We start from the raw sequence: 12109 nt of genomic DNA on the forward strand, positions 1-12109 counted from the left end.
GTTTGGTTCAGTCTAGCGGATTTAATGAATAATTTGCGTTGTGCTGCCATCTGCTGTGTGGGTTATGCACTACTTTGGCCTTAGATTGTATAGGCTCCAGATCTCCGGACAATGTATATTGTGGGCTCTTTAAGGGTTGTCTAATCATATAATCAAATGCTTAATTATTCAGTGTAACAGCTCTGTTTCTTTGATCTTGAACTTGTTGGGCAGCTCATGTCACTGCTGATGAATGACTGTAGACGACAGGTGTTTAGGCCTATCAGCCACATAGTGGAGCTCGCACACAGTAGAGACAATGGGTGATTAGGCGACAGCGCGCACATATCCTACAGCGTAGGCATAATAAACATCCCCATCTTTTTTTCTCGAGTCTAGGCCTAAAGTCCTGGAGAGCTTACTTTTTCAGCGTGTTGCTGCTTATAGGGGGGTACATCGATTAGAGGGGCATATGCTATTTCATGAATAGCCAAGGCCTAATGTCCCATAATCGAATGGATGTAATGTCTAGTCTATAATCATAAAATAACGTAATTTTAGATTATTTATATTTGTTTTAAAGTGTGTCAAATGAAAAATCAAACATATTTCTCATTGCACTCATCGCAAACTGGCTCACGATTACGCATTGAACCAATCAAATGCCTTTGCGATGGGAAAACAAACGCACCTAACCATACCACGAGACCTCCCCTCAATGCCCTCATTGGCTGAAGGATATGACAATCCACAGCGTTTCCTTTCATTGCGCTGGGCTAGGTTGAACTGAAAGTGAAGTCAAGAAGCTGCGGGTAGTTCGGTTCGCAATCACTGGGTAGCAATTGCGAACAGCATAGGCTAGTCCATTCAGGGAAAGGTCTGAGACAGACCATTACTAAGGCTTTACATGGAGAGCTGAAATTGAATATGAGGTTAACGGCCTTAATGATGTACATATCCCCGGCTTTGCTATTTATTTTGTATATTGGATTTTCTGATGCTGCACCTCGCATCAACTCCTACAATGCGTCGCCTATCTCCAGGAAGCCTCGCTCAGTATCCGAGAGCTTGGAGCAGCTCTACACCACCTTGCCCAATCGTTTACCTGAGGACAGGTTTGTGCTCGGCCTAGTAACTGGGCTCACGCCGTCGCCCACAATTGTCTCCGCCAGAGCGACCAGCAAAACGATACAGGTCTCCACGGTTCCTGACTCGCCAACCGCAACCACAATTCAGCCACCGACAACGGACCCTATAACCCCAAAGCCAAGCATAGAAATGATTTCAACTCCTAGACAACAAATAATGGCTTTGAGCTCCAGAACATCAAATTCAAGCAAAAGATCCACTGATGCGCGATCAGTTTTTCCTCCAGAAAAAACGCTGCAGACCATGGTCTCCATGGTTTCTCAGCGGACGACAAATGATGCGTGGTCTTCAGATAACATCGATGCAAAGATTACCTCGGACAATAGTCAAGGTGAGCCTATGTTGGCGCTTAGATGTGATAAGAATACATATATAATGTTCCAAGGCGCATCAATTGTTATGTTATGTTGTGTATAGAATACCCTCTGCCACACCTCCACAATGGATACACCTCATTAGACTGATAGCCTATATGGAATTTTACTCTCTGACCTTTAATCACCTCACACATTCACTTATGTTTGCAGAAATGTCAATTTTCATGCAAAAAATAATAATCTATTAACATGTAACCAAAGGCACAACCAAAACGTCCGCAGTATGTCTTTTGACGCAGAGCGCAGGCAGGCGAAGAAACTGAGATTGTAGAAACAATAGATCGTGGACCTCAAACCATGGACGGCTTTCTCCTTGCAAAATGATCAGGCATAACTAAATGATCCATATGAATTAGGACATACCGGTTCCAGAGTAATATTACTATAGGCTACGTTTGGCGCTCCCAGAGATGATGGGGCCTTTATTAGGTAGGCTATGTATGTGACATGCACAAGTGTGTCAGATATTATGGTGATTGCATGGGAGGGGGAAGGGGGAGGGTGTTTATCCCTTATTTTTATTCATCCATCCACACAGACTTCTCCATGTCTGCATATAATTGCCACCATGATATGGTTTATTTTTCCTACAAGCAGACAACACGTGTCCGTTTGGACAGTGGTTTGATCCCCGTGGCCTTTGTGTCTATTTAACATCCGAAGACCGATGGGGGACAGGGGAATGTTACCCCACATCCAATCAAAATGAGCAGACCAAGACATGAATGAGCCAGCACTGTTATAACCTTAGCGGTTTATGTTGTCTCCCACCTCCCTCGTCTCTGGCCCCGTTGTTCTGCGGTTGAAGTATTGCATGACGATAAACGTTCCGACAGTCCCCTCCAATGTAGAGATTGGGGTGAGCAACACTTGAAAGTCTACACACCCCTTCCACATTCTAAAAAGGGATCTAAAATAATCTAATCTAATCTAAAAAGGGATTAAATGCGACCCCCCCCCCCCCCCCCCCCCCCCCCCATAGATGTACACTTCCTAATCCAAATTAGAATATATTGATTGCAGTTGTGAATAATTGTGAAAAATATTCTACCAACCTAGCACAACTTTTAGGGAAACTTCTTTTTTTTTTAAAGCAGATTTAAAATCAGGATGGAGACCTGACCATTCAGGTAAACTCAACACCTCTTGGAAATCCATTCTGGAATTGCCCCACTCTATCCTTGGGTTAGGTTTTCAGATTTTCAGAAGACTGGGTGGATTTTCTTATACTCCTTTCATATTTCTTTTGATCCTAACAAACTCCCCAGTCCTTTCCGGTGACAAGCCTACCCATAGCATGATGCTCGCACCACAATACTTGAAAATACAAAGACATCAACCACATGGATTACAGGCAACATCCGCATCGAGCTAAAGGCTAGAGCTGACGCTTTCAAGGCGCGGGACACTAATCCGGATGCTTATAAGAATGCCCACAGATGAACCATTAAACAGGCAAAGCATCCATTCAGGACTTAGATTGAATCCTACTACACCGGCTCTGACACTCTTCAGATGTGGCAGGGCTTGAAAAATACTACGGACTACAAAGGGAAACCCAGCTGCAAATGCCCAGTGACGCGAGCCTACCATACGAGCTAAATGCCTTTTATGCTCGCTTCGAGGCAAGAAACACTGAAGCATGCATGAGAGTACCAGCTGTTCTGGACGACTGTGTGATCATGCTCTCTGTAGCCCATATGAGCAAGACCTTTAAACAGGTCAACATTCACAAAGCCGCAGAGCCAGACGGATTACCAGGACGTGTACTCAAAGCATGCCCTGACCAACTGGCAAGTGTCTTCACTGACATTTTCAACTTTCCCTGCCTGAGTCTGTAATACCTACATGTTTCAAACAAACCACCATAGTCCCTGTGCCCACTAAGCTAAGGACCCTGGGACTAAACACCTCCCTCTGCAACTGGCTCCTGGACTTCCTGACGGGCCACCCCCCCAGGTGGTAAGGGTTGGCAACAAAACATCTGCCATGCTGATGATCAATACTGGGGCCCCTCAGGGGTGCGTGCTTAGTCCCATCCTGCACCCCCTGTTCACCCATCACTGCGTGGCCAAGCACAACTCAAACACCATCATTAAGTTTGCTGACGAAACAACAGTGGTAGGCCTGATCACCGACAATGATGAGACAGCCTATAGGGAGATGGTCAGAGACCTGGCTGTGTGGTGCCAGGACAACAACCTCTCCCTCAATGTGAGCAACACAAAGGAGCTGATCGTGGACTATAGGAAAAGGAAGGCCGAACAGGCCCCATTAACATTGACGGGGCTGAAGTGGAGTGGGTCGAGAGTTTCAAGTTCCTTGGTGTCCACATCTACAGCTACACCATCGAGAGCATCCTGACCGGTTGCATCACCTCCTGGTATGGCAACTGCTTGGCATCTGACTGTAAGGCGCATACGTCCCAGTACATCACTGGGGCCAAGCTTCCAGACATCCAGGACCTACAGTTGAAGTCGGAAGTTTACATACACCTTAGCCAAATACATTTAAATTCTGTTTTTTACAATTCCTGACATTTAATCCTAGCAAAAATTCCCTTTATTTTAAGAATGTGAAATGTCAGAATAATAGTAGAGTGATATATTTCAGCTTTTATTTCTTTCATCACATTCCCAGTGGGTCAGAAGTTTACATACACTCAATTAGTATTGTAGCATAGCCTTTAAATTATTTAACTTGGGTCAAACATTTCGGGTAGTCTTCCACAAGCTTCCCACAATAAGTTGGGTGAATTGTGTCCCATTCCTTCTGACAGAGCTGGTGTAACTGAGTCAGGTTTGTAGACCTTCTTCGTTTTTGATTTATTTTATAATTATTTTTCACTTTAGTTTATTTAGTAAATATTTTCTTAACTATTTATTGAACTGCATTGTTGGTGAAGGGCTTGTAAGTAAGCATTTCACGGTAAGGTTGTACCTGTTGTATTTGATTTGAACATTATTATTCATTCCACATTACTGGCCTGTATGAAAGTGAAAGGAAGGAAGCTTGTGTTAAAAAATCCCCTCCAAATCATCCATTCTGTTTGCAACAAGGCCGTTAAGTGAAGCTTATTACATGGTCTACGCAGACGGGAGATTCACAGTGTTGCAATGCCTTTTTTTTGTCACGAAATGGGCGGCTTCTTGTAATACGCATCACCTATTGTGAAATGGTAGAACCTGCTGTAGCCAACTAGCTAGCCATGTGTTTTTTTTCCATGACCAAAACATGATGACCTCAACGCTAGGCCAAACCCTCCCCGGGAAATGAACCCATGTCTGTAATAACACCTCCAGTACTGCAATACAGTGCCTTAGACCGCTGCACCACTCGGGAGGCCAGGGCATATTTTTCTATTATAAATCTGACTATTTCACATGCAGATGTGGGAAAATGAATCATAATGCGCAGAAGAAGGAAGGAGGTGAGCAGAGCCAAGCGTGAGCTAGCGATATGGTATTGGCGTGTTCTAGTATGTACAGTGCCTTCAGGAAATATTCATACCCATTGACTTATTCCACATTATGTTGTTACAACCTTAATTCAAAATGTATTAAATATTCATTTCTGAACACGTCGTGCATCTACATTTACATTTAAATGTGTCTACTATGTCCACATTGTGTCCATTCCCGCGCAATATTCAAATGCCAGTATGCGTTCTACAATGGTGGAATAGGCAAAATATGATAATAACAAAACAGCTTATGGCAGTAGCTACCAACTGTAGCTAAGTAGCCAGCTAACCTCTGTAGCTAGCCAGCAAGCTAATATAGCAAGCAACGTCGCCCACTGTATGCGCTTTCGGTAGCCTTATTGCACCCAGACTGAGGAGAAATCCGCACACAATGCACCCTGACCACAGACAGATCTGAACACAATCAGACCACACAGCGACTTTTGTCTTTTCAATGCGAGATTCGTATTCTGATAGCAGAAGTCGCATGTAAGTGTCAAGTGTAGACACGACCATTGGAACGTTCTAGCATGTACAGTGCCTTCAGAAAGTATTCATACCACTTGAGTTATTCCACATTTGTTGTTACAGCCTGAATTAAAAATGTATAACATCTTTTTTTCTCACCCATCTACACACGATACCCCTTTTAATGACAAAGTGAAAACATGTTTTTAGACATTTTTGCAAATGTATTGAAAATGATATACAGAAATATCTCATTTGCATAAGTAACAAAGTCACTTGTGGTCTGATTGTGTTCAGAACTGTCTGACCACTTCAGGTGGTTAGGGTGAACCACAGGAGGCTGATGAGGGGAGGACGGCTCATAATAATGGTCTGAACGGCGCAAATGGAATGGCATCAAACACCTGGAAACCATGTGTTTGATGTATTTGATACCATTCCACTTATTCCACTCCAGTCATTAACACAAGCACACTCTATCCAATTAAGGTGCCACCAACCTCCTGTGATTTGCACATTCTTAAAAAAATTCATTAAGCTCTGTCAAGTTGGTTGCTGTTCATTGCTAGACAGTCATTTTCAAGTCTTGCCATAGATTTTTAAACCGATTTAAGTCAAAACTATAACTAGGCCACTCAGGAACATTTAATGTGGTCTTGGTAAGCAACTCCAGCAGTAGAGGCTGGTGGGAGGAGCTATAGGAGGATGAGCTCATAGTAATGGCTGAAATTGAATAAATAGAACGGTATAAAACACATGGAAAATAAAATATGACTCCGTTCCATTTCTTCCATTTCAGTCATTACAATGAGCCCGTCCTCTTATAGCTCCTCCCACCAGCCTCCACTGAACTGTAGTGTCTATTTGGCCTTGTGTTTTGGTCTATTGTATTGCTGAAAGGTGAATTCATCTCCCAGTGTCTGGTGGAAAGCAGACTGAATCAGGTTTTCCTCTAGGATTTTTCCTGTACTTAGCACCATTCGGTTTCTTTTTTTATCCTAAAAACCTCCTTAAAGATTACAAGCATACCCATAACATAATGCAGCCACCACTATGCTTGAAAATGAAGAGTGGTACTAAGTAATGTGTTCTATTGGATTTGCCCCAAACATAATACTTTGTATTCAGGACAAAACGTTAATTGCTTTGCCACATCTTTGTCAGCATTACTTTAGTGCCTTGTTGCAAACAGGAAGCATGTTTTGGAATATTTTTATTCTGTACAGGCTTCCTTTTCACTCTGCCAACTAGGTTAGTATTGCTGAGAACTACAATGTTGTTGATCCATTCTCAGTTTTCTGCTTTCACAGCCATTCAATTTTAAAGTCACTATTGGCCTCATGGTGAAATCCCTGAGCGGTTTGATTCCTCTTTGGCAACTGAGTTAGGGAAGACACCTGTATCTTTGTAGTGACTGGGTGTATTCATACATATCCCCACCGCAACCACAGGCAGGTTCAACACACCTATGTTTGTTGTTGTTGAATGACGTCGAACGCCGAAACTGAAACCTGAACTATAGACCTCGGTTTAAAAGCTGACAGTGTTTTTATATACTGTTATTTTATTTTGAATCCTGCGACTGTGTTGGGATCAATTGCTGTGAGTGCTGCTATCTGTCCCGGGGTCCTGCGAGATTCTGTATGGGGGAGAGACCCGAAAGCCCAGCTAGCCTAGCCGGCTCGGCGGTTCTCAAATGGAGGCCGCTATTGAACATTTCTATCATTGCAGGAGCTGCGTTTACTTTGCTTTGTTCCGGAAGAATGTGGACCACGCTGACTTTCAATGTAGCAACTGCTTGTGGAGGAGGACTACACGAGTGAAGTAGCTACTCTTAGCAATTAAGTAGCAAACCTACATAAGCTACTGGGGAACCCACGCCAACCTACTTTTTATTTTTCTTCCACCCCAGTAGCTGGATGCCGCTCTGGTCTGCTGGAAGTTTCGCCACCGTGCCGGCTCTCCACAGCCGACTGGTCGTTGCAAGGCAGGGTTCCATCCCGAAGGGCTCTCCCCCTCCCCTGGAGAATGGAGCTGATCTTGACCCAACCAACCAGCCATGGAGGAACGTCACTCGCCGTGGAAGTCGAAGAAGGTGACCTCTGGCAACGGGGGTCTCCATGGAGATGTTGAGCCTGGAACTGACACAGACCAGAAACAGCTTTGCCGCCCTGGATCCAGAGGTTCCGGCGCCTTCGTCCTTGGTGGCTTCCCAATCAAGATCGGATCCAGAGGTACCTGCGTCTTCGTCCTCGGCTCTTTCTCCCTCTCCGGTGGCTTCTATCTCTGGTTCAGATTCTCGGAGCTCCCAGACTGTGAGGCTACCTGAGAGACCGGCCCATTCAACATCACCAACTGTCATCATAGGCAGCTCTGTGGTGAAAAACATCTCAGTCCCCAAGGCAAAAACCCTGTTCTACACAGGAGCACGAGAACAGGACATAACAAGGCTGCTTCCGACTGTTCTACCACAGATGCCGGGAGCTGACACTGTCGTAGTCCATGTGGGGTCAAACGACATCAGGAGGGCTAGCTCAGAACATTTGAAAATTGATTTTTTAAAACTGATTTTAGCATTAAAATACCACAAAGAAAATGGATTACGGATTACACATCTGGCTAAAAGACTACTGTAGCTCTGCTGGAGTCACTTTTATTAACACCTTCTGGAAACAGAAGATACTCTACAGGAATGACAGAGTCCATCCAAATCATCTTGGCTCCTGGACTCTGTCCATGCATTTCAAGGCTGCGTTGAAACAATGACTGGTAAATGATCCAAGACCAGCTCAGTTAATCCCTACCATTGTGACAATGAGTCGTCATAATGCGGCATCAAATGTACATGATCTTAGGGGCATTGGCAAACACAAATGTAGGTAATTTAATTTATGTACCCTTAATTGCACCGAATACATCTGTTTATCCTACTGCTATTGTAAGCAGTAATCATGAGCCTATAAACCAGAGGTACACTGTTAGCACTGAGCAATATTAGGAAGATCACTTTATGCAGCTCACCCTGCGCTATCAGCTCCAATGTAAATAACATGCGTAAGTCTACCTCTGATAAGCTTCCCAGTAAAGCAACCTAGAAAAGTGCTAAAAGTAGCCCATATTAACATATGTAGCCTAAGAAACAAGGTCCATGAAGTCAATAACTTGCTTGTAACAGATGACATTCATATTCTGACCATCTCTGAAACTCACTTAGATTATACCTTTGATGATACAGTGGTAGCAATACATGGTTATAACATCTACTGAAAAGACAGAAATGCCAACGGAGGCGGTGTTGCGGTCTAAAATCGTGGCCAAAAGTTTTGAGAAAGACACAAATATACATTTTCAAAGTCTGCTGCCTCAGTTTGTGTGATGGCAATTTGCATATACCCCAGAATGTTATGAATAAGTGATCAGATTAATTGCAAAGTCCCTCTTTGCCATGCAAATGAACTGAATCCCCCAAAAATATTTCCACTGCATTTCAGCCCTGCCGCAAAAGGACCCGCTGACATCATGTCAGTGATTCTCTCGTTAACACAGGTGTGAGTGTTGATGAGGACAAGGCTGGAGATCACTCTGTCATGCTGATGGAGTTCGAATAACAGACTGGAAGCTTCAAAATGAGGGTGGTGCTTGTAATCATTGTTCTTCCTCTGTCAACCATGGTTACCTGCAAGGAAACACGTGCTGTCATCATTGCTTTGCACAAAAAGGGCTTCACAGGCAAGGATATTGCTGCCAGTAAGATTGCACCTAAATAAATCATCCATTTATCGGATCATCAAGAACTTCAAAGAGAGCGGTTAAATTGTTGTGAAGAAGGCTTCAGGGCGCCCAAGAAAGTCCAGCAAGTTCCAGGACCGTCTCCTAAAGTTGATTCAGCTGCGGGATCGGGGCACCACCAGTACAGAGCTTGCTCAGGAATGGCAGCAGGCAGGTGTGAGTTCATCTGTACGCACAGCAAGGAGAAGACTTTTGGAGGATGGCCTGGTGTCAAGAAGGGCAGCAAAGAAGCCTTCTTCTCTCCAGGAAAACCATCAGTCCTTTATCATGCCAACAGTAAAGCATCCTGAGACCATTCATGCGTGGGGTTGCTTCTCAGCCAAGGGAGTGGAATGGTACTAACACACCCTCCGAGAGCAACTTCTCCCAACCATCCAGGAACAGTTTGCTGCCGAATAATGCCTTTTCCAGCATGATGGAGCACCTTGCCATAAGGCAAAAGTGATAACTAAGTGGCTCGGGGAACAAAACATCGATATTTTGGGTCCATGGCCAGGAAACTCCCCAGACCTTAATCCCATTGAGAACTTGTGGTCAATCCTCAAGAGGCGGGTGGACAAACGAGCAACCCACAAATTCTGACAAACTCCAATCATTGATTTATGCAAGAATGGGCTGCCATCAGTCAGGATGTGGCCCAGAGGTTAATTGACAGCATGCCAGGGCTGATTAGAGAGGTCTTGAAAACAAAGGGTCAATACTGCAAATATTGACTCTTTGCATCAACTTAATGTAATTGTCAATAAAAGCCTTTGACACTTAAGAAATGCTTGTAATTATACTTCAGTATTCCATAGTAACATCTGACAAAAATATCTAAAGACACTGAAGCAGCAAACTTTGTGGAAATTAATATTTGTGTCATTCTCAAAACTTTTGGCCACTGTATATTCAGAACCATATTCCTGTAAAGCTTATGATCTAATGTTAAATACTGTTGAAGTAATATGGCTACAGGTTCATCTGCCTCACCTAAAGCCCATTCTTGTAGGAAGCTGCTATAGTCCACCAAGTGCTAACAGTCAGTATCTGGATATGTGTGAAATGCTTGATAATGTATGTCATATCAACTGAGAAGTATATTTTCTGGGTGATTTAAATATCAAGCTGCCCACTCAGGAAAAAAACTTCAAACTATAACCAGTGCCTGCAACCTGGATCATGTCAGTCAACCTACCAGGGTAGTTACAAACAGCACAGGAATTAAATCATCAATCTATTGATCACATCTTTACTAACGCTGCAGATATTTGCTTTAAAGCAGTATCCAAATCCATAGGATGTAGTGATCACAATATAATAGCCATATCTAGGAAAACCAAAGTTCCAAATGCTGGGCCTAATATAGTGTATAATGTAGTGATTTTGTAGTGACACATATGTTGTTGATGTAAATAATATTTGCTGGTCTGTGGTGTGTAATGAGGAGCAACTAGATGATGCACTTGACACATTTATGAAACTACTTATTCCAGTTACTAATAGGCACGCACCCATTAAGAAAATTACTGTAAACACTGTTAAATCCCCTTGGATTGATGAGGAATTGAAAAATTGTATGGTTGAGAGGGACGAGGCAAAAGGTATGGAAGTTAAGTCTGGCAGCCCAACTGATTGGCAAACGTACTGCAAATTAAGAAATCATGTGACTAAACTAAATAAAAATACTACACTATGAAACAACTAAATTATATAAAGAATGATAATAAAAATCTTTGGGGCACCTTAAATGACATTTTGGGGGAAAAGCCAACTTGGCTCCTTCATTTATTGAATCATTACAAATCATTACAAAGCCCACTGATATTGCAAACTACTTTAATGACTTTTTAATTGGCACGATAAGCAAACTTAGGGATGACATGCCAGCAACAAACACTAACGCTACACATCCAAGTATATCGGACCAAATTATAAAAGACAAGAATTGTACTTTTGAATTCCATAAAGTCCGTGTGGAAGAGGTGAAACAATTATTGTTGTCTATCATCAATGATAATTAATAATGTAATCATGCTCCAAGGGATATTCAATGTTTTTTTAAACACATCTACCAATAGGTGCCCTTCTTTGCAAGGTATTGGAAAACCTCCCTGGTCTTTGTGGTTGAATCTATGTTTGAAATTCACTGCTCAACTGAGGGACCTTACAAGTAATTTTATCTGTTTTGTACAGAGATGAGGTAGTCATTCAAAAATCATTTTAAAACACTATTGCACACAGAGTGAATCCATGCAACTTATGTAACTTGTTAAGCACATTTTTCATCCTGAACTTATTTAGGCTTGCCATAAAAGGGCATTAATACTTATTGACTCAAGACAAGTCAGCTTTTAATTTTTGAGATCAAATGTTTCAACTGCGAAAAAAATGTATGCCAAAATCCATCCTTCTCTCACTGCCGGCCACTGGGCTTCCTCTAGTCACCATATTTGTTAGTAAGGGAGATTTGTATTTTTTTTATTTATTTAAGTAGGCAAGTCAGTTAAGAACAAATTATTATTTTCAATGATGGCCTAGGAACAGTGGGTTAACTGCCTTATTCAGGGGCAGAACGACAGATTTTTACCTTGTCAGCTCGGGGATTCAATCTTGCAACCTTTGGGTTACGAGTCCAACGCTCTAACCACGAGGCTACCTGCAGCCCTTCTAAAAGTGCCAACTGGATGCTTCAAGTTTATACACCTGGTGAAACATCTGGCTCATTGTTCGATCTGTGCAACGTCTTAGCAATGGAAGGCGACTCTTCCTTGCCTTCCCAAAATCCCACTCCACCCATGTGCACGCACGTAGATCAGTGGAGTGAAGCTTGTAGTAGCCTTAATACTGCAAGACAATATGCCAAAGACACTTATTGGCCTAACTTAAAAACTACAGGTTTGGG

The 12109-nt window shown here is 42.8% G+C and overlaps 1 protein-coding gene across 1 annotated transcript in view; it reads left to right on the forward strand.

Annotated features, from left to right (window-relative positions):
• Positions 1–779: 779 nt before the first annotated feature.
• The window catches only part of LOC139389648 (multiple epidermal growth factor-like domains protein 9), a 37065-nt gene continuing 25735 nt past the window's right edge, over positions 780–12109 (forward strand). Inside the window, exon 1 of the mRNA XM_071136515.1 lies at positions 780–1459. Within this exon, the coding sequence (XP_070992616.1) occupies positions 907–1459 (553 nt within the window). The 5' untranslated portion in view covers positions 780–906. The remainder of the gene's footprint in view (positions 1460–12109) is intronic.

This window comes from Oncorhynchus clarkii, chromosome 30 (genome assembly GCF_045791955.1).
Source record: "Oncorhynchus clarkii lewisi isolate Uvic-CL-2024 chromosome 30, UVic_Ocla_1.0, whole genome shotgun sequence".
NCBI classification, from domain to species: Eukaryota; Metazoa; Chordata; class Actinopteri; order Salmoniformes; family Salmonidae; genus Oncorhynchus; species Oncorhynchus clarkii.